General features: G+C 35.3%; 1 protein-coding gene across 1 annotated transcript in view; it reads left to right on the forward strand.

Annotated features, from left to right (window-relative positions):
- The window catches only part of PKD1L1 (polycystin 1 like 1, transient receptor potential channel interacting), a 176,696-nt gene extending 158,023 nt beyond the window's left edge, over positions 1-18,673 (forward strand). The window contains exons 48-54 of the mRNA XM_044656906.1: positions 149-383; positions 6,501-6,605; positions 7,030-7,170; positions 12,290-12,424; positions 16,544-16,774; positions 17,996-18,160; positions 18,490-18,673. Coding sequence (XP_044512841.1) covers positions 149-383; positions 6,501-6,605; positions 7,030-7,170; positions 12,290-12,424; positions 16,544-16,774; positions 17,996-18,160; positions 18,490-18,672 — 1,195 coding nt within the window. The 3' untranslated portion in view covers position 18,673. The remainder of the gene's footprint in view (positions 1-148; positions 384-6,500; positions 6,606-7,029; positions 7,171-12,289; positions 12,425-16,543; positions 16,775-17,995; positions 18,161-18,489) is intronic.
- The last annotated feature ends 293 nt before the right edge of the window (positions 18,674-18,966 follow it).

Below are 18,966 nucleotides of genomic sequence, written 5' to 3' on the forward strand. Positions count from 1 at the left end.
TTACTCTGAGCTTTTAAGGGTTAGGTGGATCAAAAAATTTTTAATATTTTAATTTTTTAAATTTAAATTTAAATTTAAAAAAATTTAATATTTTAAATATTTTCTTTCATTTAACATATACTTCCTTTTAATTTCTTTTACTTTATAGGGCCAAAGCTTACTCAATTCTGGCCAACCTAAGGAACAATGGGTGGATAGATAAAAGAACCAGGGAAATCACTACTCACTTTGTCCTCTACAACCCCCCTACCAATCTCTTCACCAGCATATCCTTATTGGCAAAGGTGTTACCCACAGGTGACATCATTACATCATCTCTTGTGGAGTCATTTAGCATCTATCACTTTCACTCTGCTCTGAGTTACTGCCTCATGTTTTCCGAGGTGAGTTCAATGTCAACCATTATTTTGTTTCACCTGCAGGATATTTCTCTGGTCCTCACACAGCTCATGAAGGTCCTTGATTCATTTCAAAGATGTTTGCCCTCAGTCTTTTGATTCAATTCTGGCCACTAAGTCTTTAATAACTTTCCTGATATAATAATGTAAGCATGTTATCATTGGAATAATCACTAGGAATGAATATTATAACTCCTCCCCAGGTCATGTTTTTCCTCATTAAAAACTACTTAATTCCTAGCTTCAGTGAAACAATGAAAATGCTAGCATGGAGTGTTCTGTTCTGCGCTTCTCTGTTCTCTAGCACCTTCCTTGATTATCAATTGTATTCTGTAATTATACTTTCAGCAGTTTTAAGTCTTCCCTGCCCTTCTTCTGAAAAAAAATCATTGTAAAGTTTGAATGCAAATACAAAAAGAAAAGTACATCAATATACCAGTGGTTAAAAACCCATTTGTCTCAGGTAGGGCTCAAAGAGAGAGTAGTTCGTGAGATTTCAGATCCTATAATTTTTTTCAAGGGTGTGGAGAGACGAGGCTGGGAAATGTAGCCTCAGCTGGCATGGATATATCTATATATTTCAACACCTCTTTATTAAACCACTACAAATAAGGTATCATCTATTAGCATGCTTATATGTTTACATCTTTTCATATTGGAGACTCATGGCACATAGTACATGTGGCACTAAGTGCTAGCAAGAGGTAGTAACTCTGCTCCTACAATATACATGATTCAATAATTACTTCGAGTTAATAAAATGAAAGAGTCTAGGAGACACTGAATGTTTTTTAGTTTTAGTTAAGTTTTGTGTCTACAAGTAAACATATAGCATAATCAATAAGTACAAAGACAGTGATCTAAACCAGCAGTAATCAAAGTGTGTTCTAAGGGCCCCCGGAGATCCCTGAGACCCTTTCCAGAGAATCCTTGATATAGAAACCATTTTCATAAAAATTCTGAGACTTTTAAACTTTTAATAATTTAAAATTCTAATAATAAATTTCTAATAATATTTATATTGTTCTAAAGTTCTAATATTGGCAGATATAATTCACATAAACATAAAGATTTTTATGGAGATCAGTCATTTTTAAGTGACATGGGGTCCTGAGACCCAGAAGTTTGAGAACTGTTGCTCTAAACTTTGTACCTCCCACAGTGCCTGGTGCAATGTTCTCTGTAGGAGCTTAATAAAATCATTTTCTAAAAAATCAAATTGGCACAAATAAACCCTGTAAATATGCAGGTTTGCTCGTAGAGAAGACCACCTAAACAATAAAAGGAAGAGAGTGTACTCTGAGAATAGACATCCAACAATGGATATATCCATAGAACAAAAACTTACTGCACGTTTCCCATTGCAAAGTACTATTCTAAGATTTGCTGAAAAAGGTACAAATTCTAGGTAAATGTACATTTATTAACTGTCCTCTACATGCTGTTTTTATTAAGTGTATTACATTTATTAAGTATAAGTATAATGTGTATTAACAAATTCACATTTACTAAGTGCTCCTAAATACTGTGTTGGATATTGATTAAACCTAACTGAAAAATGAAATAATCCCTCCAGGAGCTTACATTCTATTAGGAGGATCCAGCATGATCAAAAATAAACAAATACAAGATAAAGAAAATAAATACATTCACATTTCTGGAAGTCATCTACATTTAGACGATAATTTAATCCAGAAGAGTTGGTGGGATAACTGAGACAGGCTATAGAGAAAAAAGTCACAACTTTGTGAAGCTTTAAGTCTAATATTAGAATGAAATATAAATTCATAACTTTGGCATACAATATTATAAGTACATTAGAAAACTGCAAAAGAAATTGTTTTCTGAGTTCTTAATGTCACTAACTAGGAATATCACTAATACTTCATAGAGAAGCTAACAGTTGAATTGACAGTATAAAATAGGTAAGATTTAAATAAATTAAGTGGTTGGAGACTATACAATAGCAGGTGTCAAATTTCAGAGACAGGACAGTATTGTGTGCATTTAGAGGGCAGAGGTTGGTCCCAAGGGTGTGCTGGTAAATATTTAATAACAATCTCTCAACAAACGTATGTATAGCATACTTTCAAACTTAATTTGTATTATTAACATTTTATCCATCACTTCTTTAAGTTTAGATGATCAACAAAACAATAAATCAAGATTTGAGTTGAGTCTGCAAATTTCTGAGGTGTGAATGCTCACACTGAAAATCAGTTCTCAGATGCCTATTCCAGCTGGCTCCAGCAGCCTTCAGTTTTAGTGATGACATAATCTGAATGGAATGGAATAATAGAGTATGAAGAGGGATAAATAAGATGTTACCATATCTTGGGGAAGCTAGGTAGTATTCTGGTTAGAATGCCAGGCCTAAAGTCAGGAAGAATCACCTTCCTGGGTTCAAATCTGACCTCAGACACTAGCTGAGTGACCTTGGGCAAATTGTTTAACCCTGTTTGCCTCAGTTTCCTCATCTGTCAAAAGAACTCAAGGAGGAAATGGCTTGCCATTCTAGTATCATTGCCAAGAAAACCCTAAATAGGGTCATGAAGAGTCAGACAGGATTGAAATGACTGAAAAACAGTTTTTAAAAAAATTTTAATTTTAATGAAATTTCCCACAAGGTTTCTGAAGTTATATGATTCGTGTTGTCTTCTTTCCTTCTTCCTTCTGCCTTAGCTGACAAGCGATTCAGTCTGGGTTATATATATGTATTATCATGCAGAACATGTTTCCATTATTATTCATTTTTATAAGTGAATAATCTTATAAAACCAAAATCCCAAATCTATACCCAAATAAATAAGTGATAAATCATATGTTTTCATCTGCATTTCTACTCCAACATTTCTTTCTCTGGAGATGGATAGCATTCTTTTTCATAAATCCTCAGAATTGCCTTGGATCATTATATTGCTGTTAGTAGCAAAGTCTTGATTGTTCCACAATATTTCAGTTACAGTGTACAATATTCTCCTGATTCTGCTTATTTTACTTTGCATCAGTTCCTGCAGATCTTTCTAGTTCTTTCTGAAATCATTTTGCTCATCATTCCTTATAGCACAATAATATTCCATCACTACCATATACCACAATTTGTTCAGCCATTCCCCAACTGAGGGACATCCCTTTAGTTTCCAATTCTTTGCCACCACAAGAAGAGCTATAAATATTTTTTGTACAAACAGGTACTGAACAACAATGTTGTAAAGGGCTTAGAATACAAGGTAGAGGTTTTTGAATTTTATGTCATAGAATCACAGAATTTCAGAATTGATCCCTATTCCAGATCATGATTGGTTAAACATCCCCATCTCAAAACAAGTGAACATCTATTCTTTACATAAAGGATTCCAGGATGGAAAAAAGCAACTGTCTCCTGATCCAATCCATTCCTCTTTTGGTTAGCTTTCATTTCAAAGAAGTAGCCCTTGCAATAAGCCTAAAGTTTCTTCTTTGCCACTTCTACCTTTTTCCCCCAGTTCTGTTTGTCAATCGTTTTTATTTTCCTCAGGATGACTCTTAAGCCTTAAAACCATCCATTTTAATAAATGTACATATCTTTAAAAAAAACAAACAAACATCCCCATCTCAAAACAAGTGAGTATCTATTCTTTACATGAAGGATTCTAGGATGAAAAAAGCAACTGCCTCCTGATCCAGCCCATTCCTCTTTTGGTTAGCTTTCATTTCAAAGAAACGGTTCTGGTTTCAAACAGAACAAGTCCAATTCCTCTTACACATGACAACCTTTCAAGTACTAGAAAAGATATAGTATATTCCTCATAGATTTTTATTCTCTAGATTAAACATGTCCAGTTCTTTCAATTTATCATCATATCATTCTCTGAATGGCCTTCACCATGTGCTTTTTGCTACACATTCTTCCTTTTGTCAAGGTTCTTCCAAAAATGTGGGGCCCAGAATAGACCATAGCAATCCAGATGCAGTTTGGGCAGAGGCTGACTGGGCTATTTATTGCCACCTTACTCCTGGAAGCCAAATTTCTCTTCATACAGTCATAGCTTACATGAACTTTTTGGGGATGCCATAATATAAAGTAAAGGGAAACTATGTTTTCTGAGCAAAGTTGCAATATGACTGCTTCTATGTATACAAAACATTAATTCTGGTAGCAGTCTGGTGAATGGATTGGAGAGAGAAGACAGTGGAAATGGAAATATCTGCTAGGAGGTATGGGCTAGGCAGGTATGGTCATAGCAAGTGGGAACACAGAAGAACACACAAGAGATGCTGTGGAGGAAAATTTTGATCTGGTAAGATCCTTCTGATATGGGCAAGACAATTATGGAGCCACTTTTAAATTTTATAAGTCAAATCTTATTTGCTTTATAATTACACATAGGGACACCCATTTCAAATGGCAGGTCAATGGGATGGGGGAGAGAATCATATAATTTGTAAAGCATATAAATTTGCCTTTTTTCCACCTCTAGAAATATATACTTGTCAAGCTGGTGATGTGATTCTTGTCTTCTGGTAGAATAATCATTTTGTTTGTAGAAATCATTGTACATCCAAAAATAAGAATCTGTTTTCATTCATTCATTCCTTAAACATTTATGCAAAAAGACACTGTGCTGAGGAGGGACAAAAATACTAGATAAAGGAGAAGGAGAGGGAAAGATTCAGAGATTAAGCCCTCATGGAGCTTGTATTTTCAATTGTATTTCCACAAAGTAATATAAAAAATAATGTCTATTTGTTTTCTTTTGGTTAAGACTTTTGATGCAATTGGTATAAGGAACTCCTGATACAGAAAGTTCATCTTAAATAGTCTTAGAGATTTGATGAAGGCACTGAAGACCTGGGGTCACTAAGCTAGTATATATTAGAGGAGGGACCCCAAACTAGGTCATTATGACTTCAAGGTTGGCCTTTTCTCCACCATTCCAGTGTGGAGACTATAAAGGAAGAGTGAAATGAAAAATACCAAAAAATAATATAAGGAAAGAGAAAAAGGGTTTCTGTGTTAAGCTCTAATATTCTCCCTAGCCTTAAGGTCTTATACAAACATACCTGTAAAAAGCTATATAATTCAAGAATTATATATCACCCTCCGTTAAACTCATTTTATGTTGCTTCATCATATCATGGAAAAGAATCTAGTCCTTGAAGGCTCTGCCTTTGAGACACATGCTCTGACAGATCTTACCAAACTCTTCAGAATTAGCTTTAACTCTATATTTGTGGGCTGAGGACCAGCCTAGCTAATGTCAGAGATGCCTACCACTGCTAATGAAGTATCCCTTTAAAGTACATATTGGTGTCAGTAGCAAGTTTGTTGGCCATAGATACAAGAATTTATCAAGGGTTAAACTGGGGCCAAGATTGGGCTAAGTGCTGGAGATAAAAACATAAGGAAAAACAAAGACAGTCCCTACCTCCAGCAAACTTACATTCTTCTGATGGAAAGCAATGCACAAAAGGGAACTAAAAAGAGATAAAGGGTAGAAGGTGGCCAGTTGAGGGCTTGGTGGTGAAATTCAGAAAATAAGAAGCAGAGCCAGGATATAAATATAAATTGGCAAGCCTGGACAGACCCCTTTGGAAAATAAAGACTAAGAATGGAGCTCACCATTGAGAGAAGGGAGCTTTTGGGCTGGAGAGTCACTTACTAAGCCACCTAGGGGATTTCAAGCTATGTTGGAGTTACCCAGCCTGATGGACTCACTGATGGAGCCTTGAAATATTGACGAATAAATAAGAAAGGATAGAGAATGGATTACAGTTTTGGAACTCCCTGCAAAGGAACTCCATCTAACAATGCAAATAGGCACCCTTTCTACAGTTTATAGTCTTAGAAAGTTGTCTGAAGCACTGAGGAGTTAACCTCTTGCCCAGGGTCACACAGCCAATATTAGTCAAGAGTCTGGTTTTGAGCTCAAGTCTTCCTGGCTTTGAAGCCAACCTCCTCTGGATTACACCATTTTGCTTCTCATTCATAAGTAAGAAGTATAAGCTCAGAACTCTCAAAGTATCAAAGTCAGAATATGGGTGGTAGAACAGTTTGTCAAAAATTCAATCAACCTGTAACTCTTAAAAATATTTTGTTTCTTTTGTTTGTTTTTAAAATAGTTGGTTTTCCTGGTATTGAGCCTCATTCACCTCTGCTTTCAAATATTCATTATGATTCAAAAAGGGATCCTTAGTTACTGGCAAGACTCAAGGAACTGGCTAGAGGTAACAACAACAATAGCTGGCACTTATTTACAAAGTACCTTCAAATATCTCATTTTATCCTCACGACAACCCCGAGAGATAGTGTCATTATTATTATCCCATTTTGTACATGACTAGGGCATATGGAGATTTAATAACTTGCTCAGGGTCACATAGTTAATAAATATAGCTTTTTCTTACCATTCTGTAAAATATTAAAAATTCTGTTCTATATAGGAAGAGCAGATTTAATTAAAAAGCATATTTTATAGCAACTTTTACCATCTCTTGCACTTGTTGAATATTGTTTTTCTTCTCCCAATATAATATTGTGGGGCTAAAATATAACAATCAGTTAAGATTGTTAAGCTACATAAACCGGCAGGGTGGAATTGAATTTATTAAAATGGAGAACTCATAAAATTTTTTCTGTTTAATTTTCTAGATGTCCATAATTGGAATGAGTCTTTCTTATTTTGCACACTCCATTTTTCATTTTATCCTTGTGGTGGATGTGATTGACCAGTTTCATAGGGGATTTTTCCAAGTATTTGTGGACTTCGATCCTATTTTATCTTGGCATCAGGTATAAAATCACATTTAACTAAAACATTATTGATTGTTTTATGACACTGACAAAACTGAATATATATTATAAGGCATATTAAAAAAGCAGACTGAAAGGGGCAGCTGGGTGGCTCAGTGGATTGAGAGCCAGACCTAGATATGGGAGGGCCTAAGTTCAAATCTGGCCTCAGACACTTCCTAGCTGTGTGACCCTGGGCAAGTCACTTAACTCTCATTGCCTAGCCCTTACCATTCTCCTGCCTTGGAACCAATACACAGTATTGATTCTAAGACAGAAGGTAAGGGTTTAAAAAATAAAAGCAGACTGAACCTCTGGGGAATTTTTAACTCATCATAATTACTTAGCAGTGTCAGACATTTAAAAATTTATTTGCAAATATAAAATATTATTTTCTAAATTCTCTTTACATTGTTCCAAGTATAATCTACATAATAAACCTGACCTCTAAAGTACTTCTGACCTCTCCCTCACTCTTTCTAAGGTTTTCCCCAACCTTCCCAACTTTATTTCCTTTTACAACATGGGATAGTCCTTTCCGTTCCTACTTTAAGACATTCAGGGATATAGACAAAATATCCTGGAGAGACCAGACAGTCTCCAAAATGCCCCAAACTACCTCAAAACCCCTGTTCTACTGGGAGCAATGCTTCACCCAGTTCTCTATTTATGTTTCTCTAATTGACTACCCAGTAGAAACATACATTGTTGAAAATGGCCAGTCTTTCTTGGTCAAAATATACATTTTTTAAACTTACTGTTTATATAATTAAATATGACATATTTATGAGGGCAGATGTCCATATACCAAAAACTCAAACATACATACACATATTATGGGTAATAAAATTGGTTGGATACTTAATTCAAAGAGGTAAAAATGGTAAATAATTCATCAATTATATATGAAACATCTCTCATGCATAACTTTATTCAGAGAATAAACTTTCCAAGTCTTTCCAATCAAGTAAAGGGGTGAGATTTGATAGCCTTTAATATAATTTCTAGCTCTAAACCCTTGATTCTCTACTATGAGCTGTGTTAGACTCTATAGGAGATGATTTGATGGTACTGATGAGTTGGAGACACCTCACAAGCAGAAATAATTTCAAACTCAATACTTAAGTTGGTCTAAACTCAATAATGTGGATATTCTTTCCCCTAATAAAGATTGCAAGCCATCCATGCCTGCTCCTAGGCTATTCTTATGCCTCTTCTCCAAAAAATTCTTGGAAGATTAATCTAACATACTGCAAAGCTTCTTTCAACAACTTCTTCCTTTTTTTTTATACTTTATTAGTACCAGCATGACATTCAGGCTATCCTATTATTCTCTATCAATATATATGACCAACTCACCTTCTTTTCTGATTTTACTTTTACTCAATGACAATCTCTCATGCCACTATTAGAGTCATTTCTCTTAGGGGGATTGAGAGAGATGCATGATGGATGCAACATATTGCAAGCAAAGAATTATGCAGAAGTGTCAATAAAGATATCATCAAAGAGATATATAGCCAGAAAATGATATGGGCTGATCATTGATTAAAACTTAGGAATGAACACTGTGTTTCACTGTTCAGCATTCAATGTCAAGAGACTGTTAGAAATTCCCTCAGCATATTAAATGAGACCCCTGTGGGAAGATTTATGGAAGGACTTGAACTCAAGTCTTAAATGATAAGAAGGTATGAATGGATTAAAATCTATACCATTGAATGGAATACTGACATCGGTCTAATAATCCATTAAAGTATTTAAGTATAAAATAGAAAATGATAGTTGCATAAGATACATGAACTTGTGTACTTTTTCATACTTAGAAAAGAGTTCTGTGTCCAATTGGAAGAAGGAAAAATCATTTTCCACCAGATCATAGGGGCACCATGTCCCTAACCCCATCAATGTAGAAGGTATAACTGTATAAGAGGAATGATTGAGAAGAAGCATAAAAAGATACACAAAAAAGATATGCACTTGGAATTTCCAGTCAAGATAGTAGAATGAGAAGCTGGAAGGGAAAGAGGTTCTATTCTTTATCAATATGACAATAACTCAAGAATCTGCCTTACTGGTAGTTCCAATTGTGGAAACTTTTTCTCCTAATGAAATTGCAAACTGTCTATAATATAAGGGGTAAAAAGGGGTTTTAGTTGGGTATTAATATTTAAAGGTGTGGTCACCAAGGAACTGAATAAATACCAATTCCTAAAATGATTTTAGTAATTTATTTACAAAATAGAGGAGAGAGTGGAAGTAGAGAGATGAGAAGAGGGTAGAGTAAGAGATCTAACTTAACTAGATTTGTATTCAAGTCTGGGCTTTACCCCAACAGGGCTCCAGATGCCCAGCCAGAGGGCCTAAAAGTCAGTTAACAAGGGGCTTAGTCATGAGGGCTTCTCCCAATCAAGGACCTTTCCGGGAGGCTAAGGTAGTCAGCCTTCTTCACTCACCACATGTAGTTCTAAGGGAAAGATTTAAGAAAAGTCTCAACAAGGTCTCAGGGTCCCAGGTCCAGTGCTCCTCCAGGTCGAAGTCACAAACAAGCAGAGCTCCTTCAGGTCCAAGACATGAACAAGAAGAGTTGAAGCAGAGCTCACTGAACCTTCTTATAAAGAGGCTTGTTTTGCTTCACTTCCCATGCCTTCCTCCTAGTTTACCTGTCCAATCAGACACTTTTCTTAGGACTGCACAGGAGGCAGTCAGTAAATTCTGATTCATCACTCACTCTAGTACACATGGGTCACAGACCTCCCAACTTGTGAGTTAAGTGGAGTTGTTTACTTTTGGTGATTAGATTTGAGAATGGGCAAGGTAGATTTAATCTTGTTATCACAATCCCCTCTGTGATCATTTGGGAGACTCATCTCTCCAACTGATCATTTGACGTAATCATCTTGTACCCCTAAAATCTTCTAACTACAATAGTTAGAGATAAGAGGGAAATAGGAGAGAGAGAGAGAGAGAGAGAGAGAGAGAGAGAGAGAGAGAGAGAGAGAAAGAAAAAGAGAGAGAGAGAGAGAGAGAGCGCAAAACCAATGTTTTGCTAGACGCATTGACAAAAAGCCAATTGGGGGCAATCCCCTTTGGCATAAGAGTTTACAATTCAAAATAATTGTGTTCAATCCCTTAAGTTCAATCAATTGCACCCCAAAGTTCATTCTGGATTGTCTTGATTTAGTATAAGTTTCTGCAGGCATCTTTTCTGGATCATGTTGATTCAGTGTAGGTTTCTGCAGGCATCTTTCTCCAAATAGTCCATTTTTTTTTCTGGATTCAAGGAGTTAGCAGGCTTCTTTTCCTGAAAAATTTCTCAAACAAAATTTTAAAACTTGAATTTTTATAAAAACACAATTCCTTGTGAAGAGAGTGTTGACCAACACCCAGGTCAGCTCAGAATACATCATTGAGTTATGGTGTATATGAGTCAGTTATCAAAAGAAAAACCAAAAACATAAAAAGAAAAACAGAAGAAAAATTAAACTTTGGGAGAAATAAAAAATTCAAAATAAGAATCAAAATATAAAAAATCCATGTATATAAAATTTTTTAAGTAAACAATAGTAAATTCATAACAGGTCCTTAAATTAGGGCCCAATTAAAGTAAATTCTGTCCCATAAATCTGAAGGACAAAATGTAGCAATATTGTACTTACCCATTGGCAGCCAAGACTACAGGAAGTTGCCATACCATAAAAGAGAAAAAAGGATTAGATTTTCATGTAAAATGGAAGTGTAATTCCTTGGTCTGATTTCACTTCATTCTCAAGGATAGGGGAGCTAAAATGATGGTCAATCTTCAGTACTTGACTGGCAGTGTGGTATGAAGCATTCCACGTCTTAACTTATGCCAAGTGTTGCAACTTCGAGTCTCACACTAGGTTCAAGTCCTTTAGTATTGGCATAGAAGTTCAATAATCCTAATTGGATTGGTATGGTCTTTTTTGACCTTATGCTCCATGGCACTGTGCAGTTTTTCATCAATCCCAATGGGACTGGTTGGTCTCCATGACCTTGTGCTTCTTGCACTGTATGGTGGCTCTGTTGTTCCCTTCTTCTGGAATCAGACAGAATCATTATTCATAGTCTTATAACATTTATTAATGAATGGCAGGTTTCCATAGTCTAAAGCTTTTGGGTATGAACTAATATTGGAACAGATATATTTTAAACTTATATTACTGTAAAATAAAATATTAATATTGATTATATGTATTTTAAGTGTAAGATATAAAAAAGAAAAAATAAAATATTCTATTGGGAAAATTACTGTAAAGTAAAAAAATTAATATTGATTATATGTGACCCTGAGCGACCCATTGCCTACTGGTTGTGGCCCTATGCTCCTAGAATGGAGTCCCAGGATAAAAAAAAAATATGTACTTTAAGTATAAGATATAAAAAAGGAAAAAATAAGATATTCTATTAGAAAAATAAAAGGAAAAGCAATAGTAAAAATTTGGGAATTAAATGTGTTCCCCCAAAAGTGTCCACTTTTCTATGGACTATTAACTCCAATGCATGTGATATTTAAAAAAAAATTATTTGGAAGAATTATTTGGAAGACTGGGGATAGGATTGGGAGTGGTGGTAAATCAAGTTTAAGGAAATGTTCCTTATAGTTAAATGATTCTGAAGCAGCAGTTAGCCACTAACCAAAAGAGTTATATGGTTGATATGTGTCACTTTATAGTGAAGGATAAGATAATATATTAATACAACCACGAAAAATCTTAAAGAGACAAATTTTGAATCCCTATCTGGATATTGTTGGCGTAGTAAATTTAATTTGCAACACATGTATACAAGCATGCACATACACACACACATACACACTCACAAGTCTGGTACTTTTTGTCATTTAGATTTTAAAGGGACTAACTTATAGATTTGGGAGATAGTTGTTTTTGTTTGATCTTTATCAGTAAATGTCCAATAGTCATTTTACTTGGGGGTATTTAAGAGATGAATTAATTAAACATCCAATTAAAACTAGTTCCATGTTGTACACAGCCTCTAGCTTTTTTAAAGAATGCAGTACAATGTAAATATATTCATCTGTATACTTGCATTTAGTTGATATGACACCATAAGATGCTATATTCTTCTGTTTCAGAGGAACCGATATCTTCAAGGAAGCCTTTTATTCCTCTTGTTAATAAAATGCCTTCATCTCCTTGGCATTTACAAGGCAATGGCTCCCAGCTTGACCGTGATGCGACTCTCCTTCTCTAACATTATTCTTCCACTGGTAAAACATATTCTTCTTCAGTTAGTTCCCTTCCTAGTAGGATGTGAAACTGTTAGCATGTCTATAATTTAAAATCTTTAGAAAAATTATTTGTAGCAAGTGAAAAAAAGCTGATGGTCTCCTGGGAAAGTCATTCACAACTCTGGCCTGTCATCCTTCACAGTTCAGTTTTAGGTCAGTTCTTTCAACATCCAGACCATATGCTTTTATACTCTCCCCAAGTAGTGTGAGATCAGCTAAGTGGATAAAATGCTATGGGGTATCATTGGATGAAAGGTACCCTTTAAATTTAGAATACTATAAAAGATATCCTTGAAAATGCCCGGGAAGATAAAAGTGGGCCAGTCCCGTAGTGAGAAAGAGCAACAGCATATGGACAGGGTGAGTATTACAAGATACTATTTTAAAAATCAGCAGATGGCCAAAATTTAGCACCAGGGATCAAATCCTCTCTTGGAGATTTATGGAAACAAAATAGTCAAGAATCATATAGAATGAGAAGTCACAAAGGAGCCATGATCTACATCAGTGAAGGTAGTCACCCATACCACTAAAATCCCAGATTCATCCAATTACCCACTACAATAACAAAGTACAAGTATTATAGCCTGCAGCGATATGATGTAAAATGCCATTACTTTATTTATAGTGTTTGAGAGGCTTAAGGTTATATCTAGTTAGATTATGCAAATCCTAATGATGAGCTTTGCCTCATGCCTCAGCTCGCTACTATCATGTACAAGATGGTGCTGGTTATTTTGTGATAAAGGCCTTATGATCTGGCAACATCAGATACAGAGAAACTGAACCCAAGATGACACAAATTAGGGCTCAGGTTTCTTGTAGTCTATAAACAAAAAACAAGTTATCACACAGAAGCAATTAATTATAGTATTTCAGTAATGAGACTAACCAATTATAGAGCAAAAATATGACTAATAAGAAGCATAAATATGACATGATATGTTCATTTATTTAATCTACACATTTGGGCTGCATTTCTGATATAATGGATTTCTTATTCTGTCAGAATTATTCCACACCATTTATCCAGCTCTCAGTATTTGCTTCACTATTCACATTAGGCCAATTATTTACATCATTTAAAAGTTCTTTTACTATTAGTTGTCTTCATGTCCTTTCTGACTAAACTCACCTAGAGAGCACTGGCATATATTCCCTCCCTCTCTTACTTTTAATTTCTCCTTCCTTCCTTCCTTCCTTCCTTCCTTCCTTCCTTCCTTCCTTCCTCTCCCTTTTACCCTTACCTTCTGTCTTAGCAACAACTCTAAGACAGAAGGCCAAGGGCTAGGTAAATAGAGTGAAGTGATTTCCCAGGGTCACATAGTTAGGAAATATCTGAGGCCATATTTTAACTCAGTTCTTCCTAATTTAAAGCCAGAGCTCCATCCATGATGCCACCGGGCTGCCCCTAGTTCTATACAAATTTTAAAAAATAAGGAACAATGCCTATATTTTGTACTATTTATTGTACATTCTTCCAAGTATAGGCATGTATAAAGTGTAGGTGGGATTATAACTGCCGATGGTAACAAATATAGCTATAGTCATACAAGTTTTCCCTTTAAACAAAATACAATAAATGAAAGGAAATGAATTTTTTTCAAGCATATATCTCTGCTGCTTCAATGGTGTCATGATCTTAATAATGTAAACAGAGCTTCCAAATCAGGTCAACAACAAGCATTTATTAAGTGCTGACTGTACCAAAGTTGGTGGTAAGGGTTGGGAACACAAATACTAGCAGAAAGACAAGGAGCTTATATTCATATAGGAGAAGACAACACCTAATTTGAAGTTGAAAAGACAAGAGATAAAGGTAGCTGGCAAGGGAGTATGGTAAAGAAAGTCCAGGGAGTCGGGAGAGCAGCCCAGAAAGGTATAAAGATATGACTGGCCTGGGCATCCTCTTTAAAATGGGGATTATGGTGGAAACCATCCACTCAAAAGAGAGGCCATAGGGGTTAGGGTACTTGAGATGTAACAAATAAAGCTGTGGGTGATTTTCTAGGATGATGATGTTTTTAGAGGATCCAATGGCACACATTGCCTTTTTATTCATCCCTTCTCATCTTGAGTGATTCTGGTATATAAGCTCTTCCACACATTCTCAATAGATCTTCCAACCAATGCACTGGAGTCTTCATCTAGATCTTTTGATATTTTTATGGATGCTAGTTCAAAACTTGGGCTGTCCATAGATCATTTCTTATTCCTACTCCATTACTTGCCCACTCCCTTTTCGGTCCACACTCATTTTGGCTGTTGTTTCTGAAAGCACATTTTAATAGCTGTGTATCATTTCACACATACAATGAAAGGATTTCCCTCTCCTGTTACTTAGTACTCCTTAGACTTTGTCACTTAACTCAAGCCTAGTCATGTCTGGGTAAATATTCCTCTGCCACTCATCACCAGACCATCAGTCTTTAGTAAACTCTGTCATAAGTGGAGTATGTTTATATATGTAAATACATAATATCGCCATGTAGATTTCAAGGATTTGTGATTTCATTGTGTTTCCTTCCTCCACTGATGCCCACTGTATAACCCCTCTCTGACTTTGGAGATGGTCTTTTAGAATTGCTTTCAATTAAAAAAAAAATACCACTCTGCAATAACTAATCAATCAGCAATTATTTATTGGGTGCCTAATATATGCCAGGCAGAGTACAAATTATTGGGGATACTGAAGACAGAAAATAAAGCAGTCCCTGCTCTCAAGAAAATTTGAATGCTCTTAACTTGGTGATGAGTTTCTCCTATAAGAACAGTCAGATGATCAACCTCTCACCCAGACAGTAATCAAAGCCCTTCTAGCTCTTTAGGACCTATTTGAATTTGGTGCCATTGACTATCTTGGGTCATCACCAAACTGTGATGGGATATTAAGGACTTAAGAGAATTAGAGAAAGAGACAGACACAGACCTGTTAAATGGTACATTGAATAAAGTTCTGGAGTTAGGAAGGTCTTAATTCAAATCTGACCAAATTTTTACCAGGTTGTTTGAAACTCAGCATCTCACTTAACCTATTTGTTCATCTGTAAAATAGGGCTAATAATAACACCTACTTCTCAGGGTTGTGGAAAGGTAATATTTTTAAAGGGTCTTATAAACCTTAGCACTATATAAATGCTGTTGATTATTATTATTTATTCTCCACACATACATTACATTTCATCGATGCCAGAAATTCACTTTGAGGCACTTTTTCCACCAATGCAAAACAAGCATTTGCTTAGCAATTTATAGTTTAGAGAGTTGCTGAGGGGCTCCTGAAAATTTAACTAACTTATCTAGGGTCACATGACCAGTATGTGTCAAAGATGGGACTTGAACTTAGGTCTTTCTGATTTTGAGGCTAACTTTCTATTCATTAGGTCTTTCTGATTTTGAGGCTAACTTTCTATTCATTATGCCATACTGCCTCTGTGTGTATATGTGTATATCACATAATAATATCAAACATGACTTTATATAGATATTACTATAATTATATATGTGCATATAACTATAAAATTACTGGTTTTATTTAATGAGAAAAAATAAAGATTGGTAGTTAGGGAAAGAAAAAATGGGAGTAATAACCAAAGAATATCCTCATAAGACACAGCATGCAATTATAGAACAAATGAGATCAGGCCTCTAAGTCATTCAGGGGCCAAGTGCTGTGTTCAGTCCAGTAAGTACTTCAAGAAATGTTCCTTGAGATGGTTGCCCAGATAGTCCCATCTACCCTAAAGGCGTTCAGAAAATACTCTTTGGTTTAAATGCTTGCTAGAGTGGGTTGAATAAGCAAATATACTGAACCTTTGATCTGGCCTCTTTAATGCCAGCCCAAGAAATCTCTCTGTTCCAAACACCATAACTAAACCTAATCTGAATTAAATTCGGCTTTAGAATCATCAACATGTATATCCCTTAGGGGAGTTTAGTCTCCTTTCAAGGTATTTTCCTTCTTTAACATTTATTCTTCCTCTCCCTCATATTAAAAAAAAATGAGTATTGATATACCCAAACATATCTGCTGTTATTACTATGGTGTACTTCTTTGTAAAGTCTGTTTTCTGCTAAAGATTCTTTATTTTCTTGCAGCTGGCTGGTGTCCTGTTTACAGTGGTCTACTCATACCTTGGGCGATTTCTGTTCTCAACTCATGCTTTTCCATTTAGAAGCTTTGCAGACTCCTTCCAAATGCTGTTGTTGTGTTTTCTGGGAACCAATGAGAAGGGAACATTCTTTAGTCTTTTCAAGTCTAATCAGTATACCACAGTTTATTATTATGGGACCCTTTTCATAGCAGTGATCATTTTGTGGTCTGGAATAGTAAGTACTGTAATGTGATCCATAGCTTAGCCTTGACTATTAAAAAAAAAAAAAGATTTAAATTACTATCCAGGGACCGACTTTATGTGAAATACTTGTTGGTTCCCATTGTGTATTTCTACACTGCGCAGGTCAAATTCTCTTGTAATGAGTTCCCATCCACTGTATGTTCTCTTTATGTACTAGAATTTCGTTACGTGGACTATTATTTGAAATGAGTGGATTGCTGACTAAGATTTGGGCATGTTGTTATATAGAAGCTTATATTACAATGGGATTTGATTTATGGATTATTATTATGCAATTTGATGTACTTAGGCCTTATCAGTAGCAACAGAATTCTGGAGTACTTAATACAGACACTTTTTCTCCATGATGACAATAGTGGAAATTCTCAGAGGAGTAGAGTTTTAGTCCCAAACCTGTAAGGAACTAGCTATTTAATCTGAGCCAAGTCACTTGATTTCTGTTGGTCTCAATTACTTGTTAAAAAAACAAGGAAGCTGTGTAAGATGGTCTCTAAGGCACCTTCCAGATCTACTATTAAGCTATGATAAATAGTGACCACAGCCATAAATAGAATTCCTAAAGAACAAATTAAAGGGAGGAAAAAAAAGTTGCTTTGAAAATATAGAGATCTTTTCTTTTGCTTTAAGATCAAATGCCATGAGTCTTATGTAGCCAAAATAATCGAGTACTCCATTATGAATGCCCATTCAAATAGAAACATAGTCCATGTTTTAAAAGCTAACTTGTTCCATACAATTTTTATTTTAAACTAATTTGCAGGGAAATTTATATTTCAGATACAGGAAATTCCATCAAGTCTCATATAGATCTGCAAGCTTATTAAAGGAAGAGAAAACAAACAAATGAACAAAAAAAAATCCAAAATTATAATCACCTTTGTGCTCTGTTTTGTTTTTAGCCTGGACCTGTGATTTCATTTACTGCATGGAAATCCTGGTGTATAAATTCTCTCCATTAGTAACTCATCTGTTACTTATAACCACAGAGCTTACAGTGACTTGCCTATGGTCATACAAGTAGTCTTGCTGGTCCTAAGTCTGGCCATCTATAACTAAATCATGTTTAATAAAATTCAGATTTAAGCCATAAGCATATAGAAGATTATGGTTAGAAAAGTAATTTTCATTGAATGGTGTCACTAGAGCTTGCTTTGATTAATTTTATACTGTAATCATCTTTTATCTTTTCCAGTTGAAGGGAGTTCTCATTGCTTTTAGGCAAGATGCAAAGAGATCTTGTAGAAGTCAACGACTGGTGAGATTCAAAGAGGTTGCTGACCATACTTGGGAGAAGGTGCTCTCCTCTCTGGGAATACAAAGACCATTGTTAGCAGTGACTGAGATTGTGGAGGACAGTGTAAGCTATTGGGTTCTTATACCACAGATTGGGTGGTCTTATTCTTAAAGTAATGGTTTTGGCTCAGTGTTTTAAGACCCAAAACAAAAACCTCTCCGCTATTTTTTTTTAGCAGTTAAAGGAAGGCTTTAACCCTCTACCACATCCTGTCCCTAAAGAGTAACCCGTCATTTAAAAAAACCATACAACTTTCACATGAAGTTTGAAAGTGTGACTTACAGGATTGTCATTTCACTTTCAGAATTACAAAGGTTATTTTAGCCCATTTAGAAAAGATGAAAAGGCACATATACTCTTTGAGACATTAGCTATTCTTTTCCTCCCTTCAGAATTTCTATCTGGATGAATTTGAAAATGTGTTGGATGAACTTCTGTTGAGAGTTAATAGCTTATACTACAGCCTTCATTGCTCTCCTCTAGAAAAATCACCCAGAGACCAAGAAGACCAAGAGCAAAAGGACAAGACCCTGGCTTATGATCTGAACTCACCTTCTGTGGAAAGCAACATATAGCTTTGCCATTTGCACAGTCATGTATTTCTTTACATCCTTGCCAGTGGACTATGGCAATGGTGGCCACTTTTCTTTGAAGTTATTGGGATGGTGTGAAATCATTAGTTTTTCAAATCCAATGACTCCTTAGTATGAAAAAACACTAAAGTCAATATAAAATTCCTAGTAAGTTTGGTTTGCTCAGAAATTTAGAACATTTTCAAATTATCAATTAAAACTTTACATTGTTTATTTCCATCAACAGAATATAAAGTCTTTAAACATATATGTGTATTTTTTGTGAGCTTTTTTGTC

This window comes from Gracilinanus agilis, chromosome 1, assembly GCF_016433145.1.
Source record: "Gracilinanus agilis isolate LMUSP501 chromosome 1, AgileGrace, whole genome shotgun sequence".
In the NCBI taxonomy this organism is placed as follows: domain Eukaryota; kingdom Metazoa; phylum Chordata; class Mammalia; order Didelphimorphia; family Didelphidae; genus Gracilinanus; species Gracilinanus agilis.